At 45.9% G+C, this 21,463-nt stretch overlaps 8 protein-coding genes across 8 annotated transcripts; 3 read left to right on the forward strand and 5 right to left on the reverse strand.

The window, feature by feature from the left end:
* Nucleotides 1–483: 483 nt before the first annotated feature.
* On the reverse strand, nucleotides 484–2,143 carry N7529_005465 (Zn(II)2Cys6 transcription factor domain-containing protein; the record flags this gene model as incomplete). Its single annotated transcript, XM_057240992.1, has 2 exons — nucleotides 484–1,593; nucleotides 1,652–2,143. 2 exons carry the CDS (start codon nucleotides 2,141–2,143, stop codon nucleotides 484–486), a joined length of 1,602 nt encoding a protein of 533 aa, XP_057096351.1.
* Nucleotides 2,144–3,622: 1,479 nt separating this feature from the next.
* On the reverse strand, nucleotides 3,623–5,432 carry N7529_005466 (cytochrome P450; the record flags this gene model as incomplete). Its single annotated transcript, XM_057240993.1, has 5 exons — nucleotides 3,623–3,812; nucleotides 3,870–4,033; nucleotides 4,096–4,180; nucleotides 4,254–4,279; nucleotides 4,341–5,432. 5 exons carry the CDS (start codon nucleotides 5,430–5,432, stop codon nucleotides 3,623–3,625), a joined length of 1,557 nt encoding a protein of 518 aa, XP_057096352.1.
* A 2,201-nt stretch (nucleotides 5,433–7,633) lies between these two features.
* On the forward strand, nucleotides 7,634–9,096 carry N7529_005467 (acyl-CoA dehydrogenase family protein; the record flags this gene model as incomplete). The annotated part of the gene is made up of 3 exons (XM_057240994.1): nucleotides 7,634–7,820; nucleotides 7,878–8,860; nucleotides 8,908–9,096. 3 exons carry the CDS (start codon nucleotides 7,634–7,636, stop codon nucleotides 9,094–9,096), a joined length of 1,359 nt encoding a protein of 452 aa, XP_057096353.1.
* A 1,019-nt stretch (nucleotides 9,097–10,115) lies between these two features.
* N7529_005468 (putative amino acid permease (Can1)) lies at nucleotides 10,116–11,912 on the forward strand (the record flags this gene model as incomplete). The annotated part of the gene is made up of 3 exons (XM_057240995.1): nucleotides 10,116–10,314; nucleotides 10,388–10,405; nucleotides 10,462–11,912. 3 exons carry the CDS (start codon nucleotides 10,116–10,118, stop codon nucleotides 11,910–11,912), a joined length of 1,668 nt encoding a protein of 555 aa, XP_057096354.1.
* Nucleotides 11,913–12,121: 209 nt separating this feature from the next.
* On the reverse strand, nucleotides 12,122–13,628 carry N7529_005469 (uncharacterized protein; the record flags this gene model as incomplete). The annotated part of the gene is made up of 4 exons (XM_057240996.1): nucleotides 12,122–12,910; nucleotides 12,977–13,237; nucleotides 13,297–13,394; nucleotides 13,451–13,628. The coding sequence occupies 4 exons, from the start codon at nucleotides 13,626–13,628 to the stop codon at nucleotides 12,122–12,124; spliced, it is 1,326 nt and encodes a 441-aa protein (XP_057096355.1).
* Nucleotides 13,629–15,151: 1,523 nt separating this feature from the next.
* N7529_005470 (glycoside hydrolase family 28 protein) lies at nucleotides 15,152–16,454 on the reverse strand (the record flags this gene model as incomplete). The annotated part of the gene is made up of 4 exons (XM_057240997.1): nucleotides 15,152–15,480; nucleotides 15,533–15,662; nucleotides 15,717–16,139; nucleotides 16,197–16,454. The coding sequence occupies 4 exons, from the start codon at nucleotides 16,452–16,454 to the stop codon at nucleotides 15,152–15,154; spliced, it is 1,140 nt and encodes a 379-aa protein (XP_057096356.1).
* A 1,507-nt stretch (nucleotides 16,455–17,961) lies between these two features.
* On the forward strand, nucleotides 17,962–19,788 carry N7529_005471 (MFS transporter; the record flags this gene model as incomplete). Its single annotated transcript, XM_057240998.1, has 1 exon — nucleotides 17,962–19,788. The coding sequence occupies one exon, from the start codon at nucleotides 17,962–17,964 to the stop codon at nucleotides 19,786–19,788; it is 1,827 nt and encodes a 608-aa protein (XP_057096357.1).
* Nucleotides 19,789–19,995: 207 nt separating this feature from the next.
* N7529_005472 (putative phosphatidylglycerol specific phospholipase) lies at nucleotides 19,996–21,279 on the reverse strand (the record flags this gene model as incomplete). Its single annotated transcript, XM_057240999.1, has 1 exon — nucleotides 19,996–21,279. One exon carries the CDS (start codon nucleotides 21,277–21,279, stop codon nucleotides 19,996–19,998), a length of 1,284 nt encoding a protein of 427 aa, XP_057096358.1.
* Between the last annotated feature and the right edge of the window lie 184 nt (nucleotides 21,280–21,463).

Raw genomic sequence — 21,463 nt, forward strand, 5'->3', positions numbered from 1 at the left:
CTTCTTTTGAGGGCAAACTCAGAAAGTCAGGCTGTAATAGTAACTTTAGTGATTAGCCATTTGTTTCAGTCCCACTCGGATTCGGTGTCGGAATACTCAGGGGTCATCAAGGTCTATAGCTGGATGTTTCAGTCTGTATCTCAATATGCGTGTACAAATTTAAAACCAGAAGATTGAGAAGAAAACGTACAATCTAGCCAGTGCTATTAATTCATCCAGGCGAATTTCTGAATCACGAGCGTCAGGTAATCAAATTTTTCGTGGCAGAAGAAAGCACCCTACTCTCCCAAACATCGGTCCAGATATCTCAATTGATGGAGGAAGAACGAAACTTCGAGCTATGAGGCACTCCTATTGTGTCATTTCTCCTCATCCATACTGACCTAGAACTTTCGCCATCTTTGATATTGATATATATGGGACCACAATGCAGAGAAGGTAAATATGAATCAATGATTTTAGGGATCCAAATAGAGCCTGGTATCAAGTAATGACTGTATCCCCAACGAGCTGCCGCAAGCACTTCATTATCTCCATCAAAGACATTTCACAAGGATCTTGCTCCTGCGCAAGTACAAAATCCCTCAGAGATACGGACCAATCGTTCTCGCGGAATGTTTCAAGTGAGCTTGGCTCTCCGTCAACTTCGGGTCGGTTGGAACTTGATCGTAATCCCAGTGCTCTGTCAATTCTCCACATCATTTTAGAGGCAATTTCGACAAGCACTTTGACCTGTCCCGTAAATTTCGTATCAAAACGATGCTCTCCGTATTGAAATTTAGGTAACAGTAGAAATGTAGCTGCGTCGGCTGGGGGAATTATGAGAAGTAATTGATACAAACGGGTGAAAACAGCACGATAGATGCGTGATAGGTAGCAATGCGCCTCCAGAACACTGAGCCACATGGTGATGTCGTATTTTGGAGATGTGGTCGTTGTCATGCGATCAGGAGAGGCTATTGTGGTCTGGTAGCCAGAATCAAGGGATGACATTGTGGTCACACTTTCATCTAACCCACTGTCACCAGCATCGGAATGATGAATGAATGGATCTTCAGAACTCGGATTCTGGAACTGAGGGGGTTTGGTAGAAGGTGTTAGATTAGGATCTTCGTCTGTTGCACCAGTCGTGCCACACAATGACTGAACAATATCTAAAAGCGAAGAAGAATGTTCAAGCAGACGAGATATGGGGAGGTTCAGTGTTTCAATAGAAGCGCTAAAATGATCATGCGCAAATAATGAAGGTGCAATGACGTTAGACCCGTTCCCCAGCAAGTCTAAATCTTCGAGAAGTCCATCCTTTAACCTCAAGAGACGTTTGCGGACATCCTGCTGTGAAGGGGGATTTTCTTTTTGAATTGGCGAGGGAATCGGTCCCTCACTAATTGCAAGATCTTGATAATTTGCCCAGTCAAAGTGTGACACATTTCTCGATCCCACAGATGATTCTAGGCCTGTATAATCAGGACACTGGCGTTGATGGGGTGTTTTGATTGCCACATTGGGGTCGCTCTTAGTTTCCAATAAATTGTCACTGTATAACTTGGAAGAGCTCGTGTTTTGCTCGGTTGGAATATACTCAGAATAAACCTGAACAGGCGTTCTGTTAGTAATTGACAGCCAGAACTACCCTTTTGTATGAACTTACGGGGCTGTGAGCACCAGTAGGCCAGTAATGATGGTTTTCCCATAATTCCGAAGGAACAGGACCATTCGCAAAGTGAAGGGACATGTCGAATGAATTGTCCTCTGGTTGAGTCAAGAGTTTGTCTTCCGGAAGAAGCGGCAATGTCGCAGACTCTCCCCAGCAGCCGTGCACGTATCTCCCCATGATTGTAGAAGGTGGATGAAATGACTTTTTCACTTTTGAGCCGAACGATTTGTGAAGAAGAGACATTGGATCACGATTTTCATTGAATCCAGAACCCTGGTGATGACGAGTAAGAATGTTGTAGTCCTGATTTGAAGGCAAAATAGCCGCTGTCGGTTGGTTGATACTTGTAATGCACATTTCTTGTGCCTTCAAACAACGCTCACAAGACATTCCATTCATGTGGGCACGCTCACACCGTAACTTTTGACCACGGCAACGATCACAGGCTGATCTCCTAGAATGCCGATAATTGTGACCTGAATGCATTATAATAACGAAGAAATGTGTTTGGTGAGGTGACGCAGATATGCCAGGAACGTGATACTTTGAGGCGAAAAATCCAACAGTGAGACTCTTCGTGAACCCCGTGGGTACAATGATTGACTTTTATCGGTATTTTCCTACATAGCACATCAAAACAGACTTCAAGTTGGAGGTACAGTAGTTTTAGTTACAACAAGAGCACAGGCAAATAGCTGGGAAAGCGCGTGGACGGGTGTCACGACATCTGTAACATGCTATAGCTTAATCATACATGGTAATTCCCTGGACGTTTTCAGTCTTGTGTGTATGATTCCAAATATCAATGGTTCATCAATCATGGCAAAGGAATCTTCTCACCGCATGTGTATGACATGTATGACATACGGCCATGCAGACGAAAGTTCAAGGCATGTTTCTATGGTATCCATTATCCAAGATCCGAGCCCCAAAGCCCTGGCACAAGGCGCATTGAAACTTGTGGAAGCTGTAGCACAGGAGCAAAAGTTCACGAAATATCCAAGGGCATGTCTGCAGTGATACCATATGGCAGAAATGCTGTCTCACATCACAGACCAGAGCTTCGGTGTCTGACCTTTTTTAGGGGTTTATTACACGTACCTCTGATGATTCATATCTACAACTCAGAAAACTCCAATAGAACCGTCACGGGCTATCAGAACATTCCAATGTCCTTGTTTTGATCCTGCCTATAGCAGGCAACTAAGTCTGTCCTTTGTGCAGGCAAAATTAATTGGTCGACTAGAAGTTTAACCAAGCCAGAGGAGAGTCGAGAATAATAAGGCAACGCCACTAACCCCTTAAGATCTATCGTTATGCAGAAATCTCGATAAGCCTCCTGAAAACCCCCGGTCATCTAGATTTGGGACTGTAAAAGCAAACGTTCGCCCCTAGACCAAATCAAATATTCGGGGAATTAATTCTGCCAAGGCGCCAGCTGAGAATTTTCCGGCTTGATGGGTCTGGGAAAGCCCTCATGCTTTCTTTTTTTGTTTATCCTTGCTACATGATCGGTTTCGCCTGCCTCATCCAATGATACAACCACTATTTGATTCTCGACTACAGACTATGGATAATCGAGGCAAGGGGGCTCGAGCCCGACTTTGCCGCCCTGGCTAGTGCTCCGTTTGATTTAGAACTCTATACCACTCGAACACCTCATGGATTGGTGTATGACAACTCAAGGGCAGACGCTTTCAACAAAGTGTTCACTAGAAGTGCTATGGGCTCCTTTGGCGATATTTGAAGGCCTAATCCGTACTAATAACATTATAATGGGTATTTGCACACAGGCTAGGAAGCGCGCCTGCCCCGATTTGGGTCTACATCATCTACCCGTCTATAAATGTAGGCAAAATCTGTACAAGTATAGCGCGCAGAACAACCAGTTTGAAGCTCTCGAGTTTCCAATATTTCACCATGCGCTGAAATCCTTGAAAAACAGGTTTCAAATAAAAGAACTATTCACTTGCCCCGCCCCGGATGTCCATTCCACTTCTTAATCATAACACGGACGCCTTGGCTTCCCTTTTTGGGGTGGCCATTGAACATGTCTCGCGCGATCCGCACATCATCAACCGTGGTTTCGTATAATTCCATTTCGAATTCTCGAAAGATTGTAGCAATAGCCAAGAGGATCTCTGCTCGCGCGAGGCTAAAACTTGGTGTTAGTATCATAGGACAAATTGAAACAACAATTGACATTACTTACGGGATGCCAATACATTGTCTCGACCCTTTGCTAAAAGCAACAAGATATTTCTCGAGAACTTTCCGCTTCTCTGGATTCATCCATCGTTCCGGAATGAACTTTTCCGCGTCGGGAAAAATGTTTTCATTATGATGCATGAACATACTTGTCATTCCCACTGGTGTCTTAAGTTAGATTGTCAGTAAATTATAGCAAGTCATAAACTGATATTAATGGGGATGTTTACCCCAGGGGGAATTGCCCAGTCCTTGTACATCATAATCTGATCTGGAGAGCTACGCTGAAGTCTTGTGGCAATAGCGTTGGTGAGTCTGAACAAATCTCAAATCAATAAGACGTAATGGCACCAAAGAAATGATAAAGAATATCAATTTGATTTCGTACCTAAGACCCTCAAGCATAACAGATGTCTGGGACATTGTCAGATATGGTGGTCTCTTTTAGACGAGTGGACTGACAGTTTAAACTCACGAGATAAGGCATTGACTCGTATTCCACCAAAGTCGCCGTTCCATTGGGGTCTAGCTGGGCCAATTCATCCCGCAGCCGATGCAGCTTGTCCGGGTTGCTCAAGAGGTGGAAGGTCAGCGTTGTCAAGTTCTTTGCGGTTGTTTCTCCTCCTGCTGCAATAACAGTGAAAACTTCTTGGCTCAAGCGGCCAGGTACCTTCTCCTCCTCGGGAAGTCTGCTGTCCAACAATGCATGGAATAAAGTTCCCTTTGGCAAACTTAACTTCTCGTGGGTCAAGCTTCTTCCAGGGGTTTCACTATCAATGATCAAATTCGCAAGTCGTAAACTTTCCACTTTTTGGTCGATTACCGGGCCAATATCAGGGTTGATGAGTACAACGGCCCATCTTGGAAGCAGCTCGAATAAGCCAATAATCCAGCGAAATTGTTTGAATTGAACGCCGACTTGCACAATAGCTTCGATTGTTTTTGACCATTGCGGGGTGAATTCTGGGTCATCTAGATAGTGAAATGATTCGCCCATTGAGTACTCCACTACAACGTCGGTTGTGTAGGCATTGAAAGCATGGTACATATGGAGTGGGGTATTTCTTTCCTTCCAAGTTCGGATTCCTGAGCAGAGCTTCATAACCATTGCTCGTAACATTGGTTCTAGCTTTCGAATTCGCTGTTGTGAAAAGAATGGGTTCATGGGCTGACGGCGTATTCGGTGACGGCGGTGGTCGACTGACCCAAAGGCTGAGGCCGGTGCCCCGAACATACCAGTCAAATGTAAAGATTTATTGCGTGGTTTATCGCGAGAATAAAGAACATCATAATACTCCGGGTCGTCAATGTGCAGCTCAAACGGACTGATTCTAACAATTGGGCCATATTTTCGATGCATTTCAGCAATTTGAAAAGTATATTGGCCTTCGAGGAAAGAATCATAGTAGAACTCGTACCACATGGTCAGGGCAGCCAGCTTCGGGCCGGGAAATTGAGCGAGTGGTGAAATCCATAACCGATATATTGCTAGCCAGGCTCCATACGTCACGCCAATCACGCTCAAAGCGAAGATACATTGTGCGGCAACAGGATGCCACCACCCCATAATCGGCAAGTTTTTGGAAGGATTGAAAGTCGCTGCGTTGTAGCTACAGTATTGTAAACAGATGCAAAACCTTCTGGTCCAAGGTTCGGGGTTTCTTTCTAATTTGTACGTGCTTGGTCTGTGACCCCATGCCCGTCAAAAAAACTTGGCATTATGCCATTAGGCATAATGAATACACAGCACTGATTGGGCCCATTTTGTCGGTACAATCCTATTTCATGTCTCCAGCGATCATATAGATATGGAAAGAGGATGTGAGAACCTCTGGGGCACCATGCATTAGCGATATTTCTGTAACCTATCGCGGCACATCCGTGACAGCAAAAGTGGCTATGATACGGACGCTAGTTTGACTACGGGTGTGAACAGTGTGTCGATAAGTTGAAGATCGTCTGAACTTGTCCATAGAAGCGGCCTGGACTAACGACTGAAATCTTGTTCAAGGGCACGGGGCCTCAGTGGAACCTTCGACTCCGTCCCATCCCTATCCCGCGCGGACAAAGCGTTGATACTCAGCTTGACAATGGGAAGGGGTGGAACGAGTTAGCTCATAAAATAGGCGGATGGTCTTGCTTTTCTTTATTCATTGTACAATTTCCCTTTTACTCTTGAGCACTCAGGGCTATGTGGGGAAACTTTTCAGTGGGTTGTTCATCAAGTTAGGGCGGATGTTCGTTCTCGTTTAGGAATGGTAGACCTGTCAAAATACCCACAACACAACGCCATCCATGGATTCTTCACGAAGAATCTTGAATCACGAAACTCTGAAACTCTTTTCGGATATGATTCGACAATATGGTTTACCGACGCTTCATAGTGGGATAGACTAGCGTCCATTTACCAGGGTCATGGGATGGTTATAGATGAGAAATTATTTAATCGTTATTTTGGCCCGTAAATAGCAATCCTTCCAAAAGAAAAATTGTGCACTTTGGGTAGTAAATGAGGACGAACTGCCGATCGTGTACTACAGTAAATATTACAAGGCAAAAGGCAAAAGGCAAAAGGAGGCGGGAGACAAAAAAGGGAAAAAAGCAAAAGAAAACAACAAGAAGCAAATCATAAGGTTTCGAATGAGTACTACCTACCTAGGTATGACCGACCTCGGGAGGTAAAAGAAAGTACTTTATCAAATTGCTTGGGGTCGAGATGGGCGAGACTGACTTAGATTTCTACTTTCGTACATGTACTGTACCTTTAGGATCTTTCATCTGAGGTCATTCAATCATATATGACTATGTATTATTTATCCAACATGCTGATATATATAGGATATCATATCATTATTATCCGTATCTTGGATGCATCCACCCGTCACTATATATGTATGCATTGTAGCTTGATATTCCCACGTGTTTCCGACATGCTGGATCTTGGAGTTTTGTATTCTGCAGGGCTCTATCACGGCTCTATCACACTGCAGGGTGGGGCAGCCATGAGGGTTTTTCGCCAGACCTTCTGAAAAAAGCTGAATAGGTCAGCTTCAGTGATTTATCGGATCATGTCTCTTCCTTCCACCATTGAACCTTTGACGCTAAAATATGCCTGGTTTCTTTGTCGCGATCGGTCGGTGGCTTCATCGAACGACCTAGATGTTTCGACCAGGCTGGTACAGTCATTGGCGTTTATTTGTCATATAAAAAAAACTTTATCTCTGACCAATTTTCGGATTTCGAGACTGCGAGCATCCACATTTGATTAGAAGCACCGAGTGAAACCAAAGCGCACACTAGTTTCCGCATTGTGTACTTACTGGGTACAATTGCTTTCCGGGCTTACCGTACCTTTGTGACTGACTTTGTTGTTCGTTTCTTGAAAGCCAACATAAAATCACTTCATTATTCTTGGAGTATTAGTATGTCTTAGTATGTCAGCCTGGATTCAGTCGCTCTCTTGACTTCACCACTAGTTAAACAAAAGCGATCATAGCGGATGTGACGTAAGAAAAAAGGCCGACACACATGTCAACTCTCACCTCTACATCCATTTGCAATGCAGAATATTTGTATTTAACTTATTTGGAGCCAACTTGGCACTTGTAATTATATAGTTTCGGGTGAGAAGCTCATTCACAGAATTGAGATGCGTAGTCGCCGAGGTCCAAATGCGGGGAAGCATTGTGTTTCCAGAGTACTAGTATACATACTCAAATATGAACTTCTTGAATTTCATCTTTGACTTCCTGCTATTTATACCTCATCATGAATTTTGACTTACCAGCAGACCTTACCTCTTACATTGAGTCGATAGATTCCTTCATCCACTCGACCATTCTTCCGTTACAGCACTCCAAAAGAAATAACCGCTTCTTCGATCATCGTCGCGAGTATGAACGAACTGACTGGGAAAACCATGGAAATCCACGACAAGAATGGGAGGAACTATTAGGTTAATTCAGTTGAAAAAGAGAAATGGTCTAACCACGCAGACTAATTTTCGTGACAGGCAAAGCACGCACCCTAGCGGATGATGCTGGCTTCTACCGATTTGCGCTCCCTGATGTCTACGGGGGCCAGTCACATCCAAACACAAATTTGTGGATGTCGGCCATTCGCTATCACTTGTCCTCACATCCGGTCTATGGTGGAGGTTTGGGGCTTGCCAATGATTTACAAAATGAACATAGTATCGTTGGGAATTTCCCCGATATTCTCATGCTTCACCATTTCGGCAACCCAGAGCAAAAGCAGACATTCATTAATGCACGTCTGCGGGGGGAGTTTCGGACGACATTTGGTCTTACTGAGCCCGACCACGGAAGTGACGCAACATTCATGTCTACTACAGCATGCCGAAGTCGCGAAGGGTTTCAAATCACCGGGGCGAAAAAGTGGCAAACAGGGGCGCATCATTGTACACATTTTTTGATTTTTGCGCGCACTTCTGGTCGAAACGGTTCGACACGAGGTATCACTGCCTTTTTGGTCCCTCGTGAGACACGAGGAGTTCGCATAGTCAGTTATGAATGGACACTGAACATGCCGACCGACCACGCAACAGTGGAACTTGACAGCGTGTGGGTGCCCGAATCGGCGGTTTTAGGATCCATCGACCAAGGACTCGCCATCGCGCAGACATTTGTACATGAAAATAGAATTCGTCAAGCGGCTAGCTCTTGCGGGGCCGCACGATATTGCCTCGACCGCAGCATTGAACGCGCCCGGTCGCGAAAGATATGGGGTGAGGGAAAGACATTGGCCGATAATCAGGCTATTCAATTCCCGGTAGTCGAGTTGATGACACAGGTGGAGATGTTGCGACTTTTCATCCTGAAGACAAGTTGGGAGATGGATCGGATTGTGGCCGAGTGCCAGGTTTCAGGTCAACCGCCGTGGGTTGCAATCGAACGACAGCTGACCGACCAGGTAGCCATGTGTAACTTTTGGGCGAATCGGTTATGTTGCCAAGCGGCCGATCGAGCAATCCAGGTAGGGGCCTTTAATGCATGTAGGAGACGCGACTAACTGATCGTCAGATTCACGGGGGCGATGGATACTCTCGCCACTATCCCTTTGAGCACATATATCGTCATTTTCGTCGGTATCGAATCACAGAGGGAGCAGAGGAGATCCAAATGCGTAAGATAGGGGCGTACATATTTGGATTTGCAGGTCCAAATAAGAAAGATGTCGATTTTGCTGTGGATTCCAAGGCAAAGATTTGATGATTTGCTCTAGCGATGAGCTGGCTGGCTGGCTCTGGAGGAAATACGTCGTACTCCGTACGCGTCAAGTAAAATCAAAGCTAAAATGAAGTTGTGCTAGAATATGAAACAGGCCCGTTTCAGAAGAGCATGCCTGGATTTTACACGTACCTACTCTACGTCGCGTAATCAAGAATTGGACGATTCTAAGAACGCTGTAGCCGTCCTGCCTAATATTTCAGGCATCAATATACTCACTGTGGAATAGTTGTATCGACCAATTACAATACCAGAGCATTGCTCACATAAGCAAAAATACGGGTTTTCGGGGTTGCGCTGCACCCTGAAGGCTCAGGCGGGACCCCCGATCTGCTATCTGGGAATAGTTCACTAACTTGTCCCTTCTCGAGTTATTATTCTCTTTTTCATACGCTTCCCCTTCTATATTTCAAGGTTGTCCTTATATCAATGTTTGCTACATATTGATATACTATTCTATATATTAATGCCAGTAAACAATCTCATTTGAACAATATATCCCTGAAGACACCTTTAATCCCTTAAGTACGGAGTAGGCCCACTGTTAATAATCCGTTCTGCCAACGTTAAGCTTAAGTGTGTGTCTAAAGTGGTTAAACATGGACAATCCAACCAAAGATTTCTAGTTATAAAACTACATTAGTTAACTACCTACCTACATGGTTAGGTACTACCACTAACAAAATATCTATTGATCTGTGCCGAATATCGCCACTTTCATCTTGTCTTTCCGGATCATTCGATTTTTTACCTAAGAAGAATTTTTCTCCACGTCTTTCTCGGAACCCCACCGAAAATTCAAGCGAAAACGGAAAATTGGAGAGCTCTTCTCTGTTTCAAAAAAAAAAGCTGCGAGAAACAGAATTTTTGACAATTCAACTATCAACGTCAAAATAAGCAAAACAATCACCTTGGAATGTTACATTAGATGTGCCTTGGGTGAATACAGGTCATAGTGTTTTATTTTTGATATTCCCACCTGGGCACCACAGTGGTTCGATATGCCTTCACAGAATGATAACACCCCGGTATACGCCGGAATACAGAAGACACGGTCTGGAAACCCTACTTCTGGGGACTCGAAGAATGTTTTTCAAGACACAAAGCAGTCTGACGCTGAGCAAAGTTACCCCGATGCATCTAATCCCGGGGAACTGAAGCGCAAGCTCAAAAGCAGACATCTACAAATGATTGCAATTGGTATGTGATATCTTGTTTTCCATTTTCCAATCAAATTATCATTTCTGTTTGCTAACCTATGTCTTTTGTTTAGGTGGAACTATTGGCACAGGTATACCTTCTTCAAGCCTTAGGCTAAGCAAATATGGAAATCTAACTCCATCTTAGGGCTGTTCATCTCTAGCGGTACCGCAATCGCAGAAGCTGGCCCAGCTGGAGCATTGATCGCATATCTCTTCGTCGGATCCATCGTTTATTCCGTTATGAGCTCTCTAGGCGAGGTCGCAACCTACATCCCCATAGCCGGCGCCTTCACATCCTACGCAGCTCGCCTGATCGATCCTAGTCTTGGTTTTTCTATGGGTTGGATCTACTGGTTTAACTGGGCCTCCACATTTGGTGTTGAATTGACTGCCACTGGAACAATTATTCAATACTGGGACCCAAGCCTCAATATCGCTATCTTCATCGGAGTCTTTTGGGTCTTCATTACGGCATTGAACTTTCTTCCCGTCAATTTCTACGGCGAGTTGGAGTTCTGGTTCTCCACCATCAAAGTCGCCACTGTGATTGGATTTATGATCTTCGCCATTTGCATCGACGTCGGAGTGGGAGAGCAGGGTTATCTCGGCTTCAAGTATTGGAACACGCCTGGAGCTTTTGCGACATATCTTGTTGAGAAGCCGGAATCCATCGGCAAGTTTGTCGGGTTCTGGGCCGTTCTTATTCAAGCTGGTTTCTCCTACCAAGGCACAGAGCTAGTTGGTGTGGCCGCTGGAGAGACCGAAAACCCACAGAAGACTGTTCCCTCGGCCATTCGCAAGACATTTGTTCGAATCCTTCTCTTCTTCGTTTTGACCATGTTCTTCATCGGACTTGTCGTTCCCTACGATAACCCCCGGCTTGCCACGACGACAACCAACGCCTCATCTTCTCCAATGGTTATTGCAGCCGATCTGGCAGGAGTCAAAGTTCTACCAAGCTTGATTAATGCGGTGCTTTTGACCGTGGTTTTGTCGGCCGCCAACTCCAACGTGTATAGTGGTAGTCGAGTCCTGACTGGATTGGCACATGAAGGCTTTGCTCCGGCCTGTTTCGGATGGGTGACAAAGCATGGTGTTCCATACGTCAGCGTGATTTTCACCGCACTGTTTGGTCTGTTGGGATTCATGAATGTCTCCAACGACGCAGGACAGGTCTTCAATTGGCTTGTGAATCTTTCCAGTGTTGCCGGGTTCGTCACCTGGGCTTCAATTAACGCATGCCATATCGCATTTATGCGCGCGTTGAAAACTCGTGCGATCTCTCGCGATACTCTCCCTTACAAGGCCATATTGCAACCGTATTTGGCTTGGTACGGACTCTTCTTCAACGTTCTCATCGCTCTTACCCAGGGCTTCACTGCTTTTATCCCACATTTCCGAGTGTCAGACTTTTTTGTCGCTTATATCTGCATCATTGTCTTCGCAGTGCTTTATTTCGGACACAAGGCGTACTACCGTACGTCATTTGTTTCTGCTGCCGAAGCTGATCTCGATACTGGTCGTTTGCACTACGAGAAGGAAACCGGTCCTCCTAAGCCATGGTACTGGAGAGTCTGGGGCTGGATCACAAAGTAAATATACACATCTTCAAGTGTTCGCGGTAAATACTGTACTGCTCGTTATTAGCGCAAAGCATGGTTGCATGGTCATTCAGGGAGCATCATGTATATAGCATTTCTTTCTGTGATATCAACGAGATCGATCTCATTTTTCATGCACTGGTTTAGTTTTGGTCGCAAGTAAACAGATAAAAAAACATAATTATAAGGGTCTTATCCCCAGCATTATATCCACTTGAAATGCCGCGCCACCACACATATTCCACCCATCAAAGCGGTTGCGCCCGTGCAAATCACAAGTGAGCCATAGCCACTTCCATACGCACCCGCCGCACGTCCTTTCCAGGGGTCCACCTTGAGCAATGCTTCACTCAAAGGCCCACTGACCACATTGCCGATTCCCCGACCTGTTTCCATGAATGGGAAGATAACAGTTGCATCTGCGAGGGGATTGGCCTTTTGAACCTCGTTAGAGACTCCAGCCCATGTAGAAGAAAACCCACCCGCCAAAAGACCATACGCAACACAGAAAATGTAAAGAGGCGGAATGGAAGTGGCAAATCCCCACACAAAGAATACGGTAAGAACAGTGCCAATGGTGGACATCAAAATACAGGTTGTGATATGATACCGGTCAGAGAGGAATCCCATGAGGACGGACCCGAACACTGTGGTTAAGTTGACCAAAGTAACCGTCAAGGATGCCATAAAATCATTGGCACCTAGACTGCGTGCATATGTCGGAAGATATATAGTGGGTAGGAAAAAGCCAATTGCTTCCAATGTGTTTCCGAGCTGATAGATGACGAAAACTTTATCGTATAGAAACCGAAAGTTGAGCCTGTGGTACGCGATCTCTGTCGTCTGCAAGCGAGGTCGGTGGAAGTAAAGAAACGGTACGGCGAGGATGAACAATGTCACCGACGAGATTCGGAGTGTTGCTTCAATGCCATACTGCCCTAGAAGCCATTGGATAGCCAAGGGAAAGATGATGCCTGATATACCGGACCCGGCCTAAGTCAAAAATTAGTTGTTGCTCAAGCAATTCATGTGCCTTTGCAACATATTTCCATCACTCACCCAGACGACTCCAAAAGCAAGACCTTTCCGTTTAGCAAACCACTCTGACATGAAGAGAATGGTCGGTGTATATGCCAAGCATCCACCGACGCCAAATCCAATTCCCTGGGACAACAGAAGGTGAGTGACGTTGGAGGAAAAGGAGCTCATTGCTAGAGAGAAGCACATGATGACCACTCCAATTGTCGACACCCAACGGGCAACCTTGGGAACTAAGATCATCAAAATGATAGCTAGTGGGGCTAGAAGATATGCGATGCCCTGTATCGCGTTTAACAAAAGAAAAAAGATTAGCTAGATCTGAGGTCATGGAGACTCACCATCGCACAAGTTCCAATACTAGCAATGTTTCCCGATCCTTTGAATGGCTCGTGCGTGCTATAGTAGTCTTCAAATATACCAAACGCAAATGCATAACCTAGTCTGGGTCAATTTCAAGCCAACAATAAAATAAGATTATCAATGGTCACGCACCCCAAACTAGAGCCTCAAGCATCGAAGAAGCTATGAGAAACAGCCATGCTTGAGCACCTCCGTCAACTGGAGGTAACTTCTTCTCGTCTAGGATGATTCTGCTGTCGGATTGTTGATCGGAGGGGACGAAAGACGTGCTTCGGCTAGTGAGGCTAGGAGGATACTCATTGTGTTCCATCGTGCGAGATTGTGTAACTCTATGTCGATGAGTTGTTTATTGGGTTCTGTGATATAGAGAACATGTGCATGAAAAACATGGGACAAGCTTCCTTTCAAAGACTTTATTCCCGAGGCGGCGTTTTGCAGAGAGGGTCAGGATCAGCACAGGAGAATAAAATAAACTAATGGAAGCTAGCTGCATGACGAAATAAATTCTCCTTGGGGGCAATCTGCCAATGGGCGTGTTAGAAGTTAGTGCAGAAGCACATACCTGGAATCCAGGTGGACTTGTGTCTCAGTAATGTGATGCCAAATCCCTAGATGTGCTGATTGGGACAACCCAAAGTCACTTCATTTACTTGTGGCCTGGCCAAAATTGCCGATTTTCAGTCAATTTATTGAGCCTCATCAGAGCATGACCTCTTCTTCCACATATTCGCATGTAATACGTAGGTAGATAGGGTGAGATTGATTTTGCCGTGGCTCTAGGCCGTGTCGATCAGAAGCGGGATCTACTGCAGAAATGATTCCAAGAAAATGTCAACACTTTTGTCAAGGCTTGCCCCACTGGGCAGGTGCACAAACTCCACACCCAAAGGTTCAAAGTGGAAATGGAATGTTGATCGGGGTCACTGCATAGCAAGGTTGGGAGGCTCGGAAGGTTTCAAGTTGATAACAGGTATCCGGCCCACTGTCATTGGCGGAGATAATCACCCAAGGAGAATAATCCAGACGGAAAGGGTGGAGAAAGAGTTCCCTTGCTGGATAAAGCTTTGTTGTTGAACACTATCAGAAAATATAGAAACTGTTCAGCTCACAGGACTTTATCTATTATTGACCAGCTTGGGCTTCTTCCAGCTGAGCACGCTGAAATCATGATTGTTTCTGAAAGGAACCATCAGCAAGGGTACCTACATTGTACTTTCCAAATTATTGTCAGCAGATCGGGTCACTGCCCTATAGCTTTTGTGGATGATCAGTGGGGGCGAACCATGAGCAACATTCTTTCCAGCGGAGCTACGCAAGCTTAGCCATCAACTCTCCAGATTTTGTGAAAGATTCCATTTGATCATACTTCTCAGTAACTTGTGTTCTGTATGGTCATCAATTTCTCAAAAATCCGGATCTCTGGTTATGACGGTGCAAAGCCCAGTCCTAACGACTTTGGAGAGATGACCTAGTTATTTCAACGCGCGTTCAAACATGTTGTCACACACCTGGAAGCTGCAGACGCATGTTGTTTTGTGGCTTGGTAAATATCGGAATAACTTCCATTATAAATTTCATAGATTATCTCGAGAACAAGTTCTTCGCGTGTTTTGGCATGAAAGCGCGTCGGGAGCCGAGGTCCATTCGAAGGATAAACATTGGCCTTAACTGTCAGGCATCACATTCTCAACCTTGCTGTAACTAACTAGTTGCTCAAATATTTAAATGTGCTGTGTATTGTCAATTTCCATTTAGAATATATCCCACATCGTCTCAAGTTGAAGGCCCAACGAAAGGTGAACCCATGCTACTTTGTAACACCGCGGGAATATCTCAGCAACTAGCACTGCTAGGCACATTCTCACAAGAGCTGCTCGTCTTGCCGCCAGTCACACTGACACCGGTCCAAGTCCAATCTGAGCATGCACCTGAAGCACAAAGAATATATATATCTGTTGCACTACTTTCCACTGTTCCCTTCACACCATTCAGGGTAAGATCGGTGATAGGGACACCAGCTGTTGGAGTACCAGTGGGACTGCCATTTTCATAGTCTTGCTCAATCACAATGCCATATTTGGTGATTCCCGAAAGCGTGATATCCTTGTAAGTGATATTGTTCACAGAGCCAGTCGCGTCGTAGACAGTCTTGATTCGCACGCCTGTATGAAATGTTAATATTTGACTCATACCAATCCAAAACCCTGAACATACCATTCTGGGAGTCTTCGATCTGCGAATTCTCAATGAGCACGTTGGCTACAGTGTTGTCGCTTCGTCCACCAACGGAGCCAATGGACAACCCATGTCCACCCGAGCAGAGGCCACCGGTAAATGTGATGTCCTAGTTGTTTTGTGTTAGCTTGGAATTAAATGAACATTGCCCTCATCTCATTACCGTGCCAGAGTTAATTGCCAGGCAGTCATCCTGGTTGTAGACAGTTGCACCAGTAATGGTGATTCCCGTGCTCGATCCCACATCGAAGGCATCAGTGTTGTGGCCGCCCTCGGTATCTCCATCGCTGTTGTCGATAGTAATGTCACTGAGCGTAAGATCTGTCGCGCCGTTGATGCTAAACACCTGAACCGGAGAGTTCACGATCTTGATGTCACTGATGGTGGAGGACACCATCTTATGAGCATAGAAAAATTTGGGCTTGGTCTTGCCTCCATTCGAACCCTCTCCATCCCACCAACGGCTCCCGTCGCCATTCAGGGTCGCACCAGATGCACCTTTGACAGTGATTTCTGTTCCAGAAACCGACACTAAAGGTCCGTCCCACTCTTCATAACCAAAAGTTGTTTCTCCTTCGAATATAACCTAGAAATGAAAGTTGTCAGCAAGCTGCCCGTGCGAACGGATGGTTGAACCTTATACCGTTGTTCCGTCATTCAGACCGGTCAAATCCAATGTGGTACCAGAAGGCACAGCTACTGCGGATAGTACAATGGTGGAGCAGGCAGTCTTGGACTTGCTTGCCGATGAGGCACCATTAGACCCGGAAAAGGTACAGCTTGTCGCTCTCTCTGCTAACTGTGGGGCGGCAGTCACCTGGGCCCTAGCTGGCTCGGGGAGTGCATGTACCGCTGCAGCTCCTAAAAGCCCAAAAATGCAAAATCTCGTGCTAGCAACCATGATGAATCGCAAGGCTTTGAGTGAAAATAGCGTGAAGGAGACAATAGTTCGCCAGATCGAATTTCCAAGGAATCGGCAACCTCTCTTATACCCCTATTTCTCAAGGATGCACCTCGCTTCCTCGCGGGAAATTTCCCAGCCCTTCTCATCTTGTGGGAAATATTGCTCCGTCCAATGCATGTTCAAGGCAGACAGATACGTCAGATAAATTGAATGGGTTCTGTTTCATCTGAGAGATCGACATCGCTGCTTGAGATAATTAGTGCAGGGGTTGGAGGAGTTCTAGAAATTGCCACGAATGGGGGCGGTTTCAAACGAGCCGTGTGATTCCATTCGTGGAATGAACAGTCAAATGAAGCTTTTTCCGGGCGCCATTAAGTATCATCCGGGGGTGCCACATTCCTAATGCTCCACATCTCTTCAACCGAGATTGAAAGTGTCAGTGGCGTGAATATATATGCATCAACAGACTGCACTTTGGTATACGTGGCCCTCAAGTGTTCCGAGGCCGGCCCTGGTCAATTTTAAGGCGACGCCGAATTTCCAAGGTTAGCAAATACCTGGGGCTACGAAGCTTTATTTAGAGAATTTATTTGAGAGATCGTCTTTCAACTTCTTCATTTCAAAACAACGGAAAAAGAATTTGCAGATATGCCAGAGGCTAATACGTCGCATATGTATCCAGCAAAGCCCAAGAACTGTATAATAAATCAGTGTTCATCATCTCATTTCACCTAATAATAAATAATGAAAGCTTAGAAATATATCGAGACTAATATCCAAATGGTTAATATAAATTTGGATACAAGTTGGCCGTGTTAAAAGTGGCTAGAGTTTGAGATTTGATGTATGAGAGAACAAGACCCCGTACACGTGCTTGAGTAACCCCTCACGATGACATTCAATCAGGGAATTGTACAGTAGTCAGATCTTCCATTTAGTTATCATTTTCCCTATGTTGCATTTCTGTGAAGCGTTCTACTATCATCATGCAATGTGCTCTGGGTGTCAAACCCGGCAGTCCACACAGCCAAATGCCGAGATCTGCTTACAATAATGCCAAATTTACGCAACTATTTACTAAAATGAAGTTCCCGAATCCACTTATATGGTCTTAAAAGAATTTAATCCGGACCAACTCCAGAGATTTAGAACTGGTATGTGATCCGTGTGTATTATTATTATACCAAGCAGGCGTCTGTGCCTAAATTGACAGTATCTTCAATACAAATATACACACTAGACAAAACTCCACTTATCAACCGCGGCCCGCAGCAGCAAATCAACGAGAGCTACAATTCTTAATCGGCTTGCCGAGTGCATAACCGAAGACTGAGTGGATTCGGAACCGCGGCAACAGTCACTCCACTCAATACAACTATCTATTTCCAAGTGGTAATTCCGATACTTGCTTTTTTTCTTGTTTATAAACTGAAAAGCATCCTATCGCCCATGTGCGTGAAAACACAATGTGCTGCTCGCTTTGCTCTTCATTCGTCTTTGAACCATGACAACCACAGATCCCGTCGAAGCGCCGCGCGCGCACCGGATTCCCTACTGGCGCATCTTGACTGACCAAGGGGTCGTCACCTCTGAGATTATCGACTACCCTTACGTTGGTTCAGGGACCGAGGAAGATCCTTTCGTTGTCGAATGGATTCGCAATGACCCACGTAACCCGATGGAGTTTGATACGCGCCTCAAATGGGTATACACCGTTATCGTCGCCTTCGCCACATTCTCTGTGTCGCTTGCCTCATCGGCCTACGCTGGTAGCATTGGTGAGGTTCTCAAGGAATTTGCCGTGAGTGAAGAAGTGGCCACTCTCGGTGTATCCTTGTTCGTGCTTGGATTCGCGGTTGGTCCACTGCTTTGGGCACCTCTCTGCGAACTCATTGGTCGCCAGATCGTATTTTTGATCACCTTCCTTTCACTATCCGCATTCTGCGCTGGCGCAGTTGGCTCTCAAAACATATGGACCTTGATCATTCTACGCTTCTTCGCCGGTTCCTTCGGTTCCTCGCCTCTCACCAACGCCGGTGGAGTTATCGCGGATATCTTCACTGCGGACCAGCGAGGGCTAGCAACTAGTCTTTTTGCTGGAGCACCCTTCTTGGGTCCAACATTGGGGCCTGTTATTGGTGGATTCTTGGGTCAATATGCTACATCTGATGGATACCTGGGCTGGCGGTGGGTTCAGGTATTCTTAGCTGTCTTTACAGGCCTGATCTGGATCGTCCAGGGTCTTTTAATCCCCGAAACATATGCTCCTCTGCTGCTCAATAAACGGGCGGACCGACTTTCTGCGCTCACTGGACGTGTTTACCGCAGCAAATTCGAGATAGAGCGCGGTCGCCTATCAGCTCGAGATGCATTTACTGCGGCGCTAGGGCGCCCGTGGATTCTGCTATTTTCAGAGCCTATTGTTTTGCTGCTCTCATTATATATGGCTATTGTTTACGGTACCCTCTATATGCTCTTTGATGCGTTCCCAATCATCTTCCAGGACATTCGTGGCTGGGGCGAGGGTGTCGGAAGTCTTCCATTCCTTGCAGTCATGATTGGAATGATGATAGCCGTCGGCCTAAACATGTACGACAATAAGCGGTATGTGAGAATTCACAAAGCCCACAACGGATTTGCACCCCCCGAAGCCCGTCTCCCACCTACTATGTGGGGCGGCCTTGCTATCCCGGTCGGGCTGTTTTGGTTCGCATGGACAAACTCTCAATCTATCCCTTGGATAGTGAGTGTTCTAGCAACAGCTCCCTTTGGGTTTGGCATGGTATTTGTTTTCCTTGGGATCATGAACTATCTCATTGACTCGTACACAATCTATGCTGCGTCCGTGCTTGCAGCCAACTCGATCATTCGATCTTGCTTTGGTGCCGGGTTTCCGCTTTTTACAACCTACATGTACCAAAATCTAGGAATCCACTGGGCATCTTGTGTTCCAGCTTTCTTGTCTCTTGCTTGTGCGCCATTCCCATTCATCTTTTACCACTACGGCCCAACCATCCGCCGCAAATGCAGGTATGCTGCTGAAGCGGATAGTTTCATGCGCAGCTTGGCCCAGAAAGCCAAGGCACATGAGGGTACAAATGACAAACTGGATGAAGTTTCATCAAATGGATCGAACGCTCCCGAAGTACCGGGGTCTGCTGACGATGCTACATCAATCTCTTCCCGCTCATCTTTGGAGCGTACCGAAACTGCGTACGATGCCAACCCTTATGACATTGACCACGTGAATACCCAAAACTCAGCCATCACTCGCCGATCGCGCTCCACAGAACGCCACTCACGGGGATTATTTGGCTTTTGGCGCAGATGAAGGGTTGGGATCAGGATAAACCCTTTGAGGCTACCTACAATTCTATTATTATTATTCCCTAATATCATGTATAACATCGAGTTGAATGCTCCACCATTGGTTTATTGAATTTATTATCTCCGGCTGCAACTTCAACGTATCATTATTATTGAGTTGAACTAACTATCTGACTTGTGACTATCGACAAGATTTATGCAATAATGAGATTCAGAAGTCTGCCGCGTCCGGCAACTTCTCTGGAGTATCACTTCGGAAACTGTTGGTGATCAAATTCCCGAAGGAAGGTGACCATTCCACGCGGGGGGAGAGACTATCCAATCCCCAGAGTTCGGACACGAACTTGAGGATGGAAGTGTGGGTGAACTCGTTGTCGTCACTGGGCTTGTGTTGTACCAAACCCTTCGACACCCACGGAGAGATCAAGACTGTTGGAACCCGAATGCCCAAGCGATCAAAATGGAAAGTGTAATCCTGACCATCCCCAGCAGTCTCAGTGTAAGTCAGACTGTCACCCGCAGGAACATCGGTGGGAGGCGAAACATGATCCGCGAAACCACCATGCTCATCCCAAGTCAAAATGAAGAGTGTCTCGTTCCACTGTGGGGAGCTGCGCACAGCCTCGTAGATCCCCTTCACAAAATTCTCACCCATATTGATTGGGGAAGGAGGGTGCATCGACATATAGGAGCAACATTCGGGGTTGATCCAAGTGAATTGTGGCAACTCGCCAGCCTCGGCATCAGTATAGAACTGAGAAATCGGCACAACATTATCTTTGCCATTCTTTGCAGTCCAGTCATAGAATAAAGCATCGGGCAAGAACGCGGGATCCGATTTAGTCGAATTCTCATAGTTCTTCCAAGTGATGCCCTTCTCTGACAGCTGCTCGAAGATGGATTTTTGTGGTAGTGCGGATGTCATGAAGTCGTCGTCATTTTTACCATGACCATGGGATGTTCCAGATGTCAAGTAAGCACGGTTGGGGTTTGTAGGGCCCGGGACAGCAGCGAACCATCGGTCAAATAGCACAAAGTTTTGTGCGATGGAGTTGAAGACTGGAATGTGGTCTGGGGTGAAATAGTTGATCGCCTCGGCTGCACGATTCAGGTCGTCCTTTGGATATGAGGCGCGCTGTTCACTGATGAAACCGTCCATGGAAGACTTGGCTCCAGAGGCGGGGTGGTAAGTGCCAAAGACTTGCATATTGCCACCCGAAATACTGTGATTGGGGTCGTCCGATGCGATGTTCTTCGCGATAGGGTTTGCGCAGACCTGAACCGAATCAGGAAGGGAAACATCGGCTGGGTTACAAAATTGGGGATTCTGCGGGCCATCAATGCTAGAATCATAATCAAGACCGCCAGCAAAGTGGTCAAAAGACAAATTTTCTTGCACCAAAACAACAATATTTTTGATGTTGTTCATACCAGACGAGGCGGGAAGGGCAGCGGCGCCCAAACTTAGGGCTAGAAAGAGTATAGAACGCGCCATGATGAGAATGCAAAATTGAATTTGGGAAGGGAAAAATCTATATCTAACGAACTTACAGGTCTTATAAGTTTCATTTTTGACTACAATATTGTATAGTCTCCCTCAACATCCTCTAAAATCCCCCTTCCATCGCATGTGCCGCATGACACAATTCTGCGTGGTAAGCCACGCTTCGGGTAGCGTC

The sequence above is a fragment of the Penicillium soppii genome, assembly GCF_028829465.1.
Source record: "Penicillium soppii strain IBT 18220 chromosome Unknown utg000005l, whole genome shotgun sequence".
NCBI classification, from domain to species: Eukaryota; Fungi; Ascomycota; class Eurotiomycetes; order Eurotiales; family Aspergillaceae; genus Penicillium; species Penicillium soppii.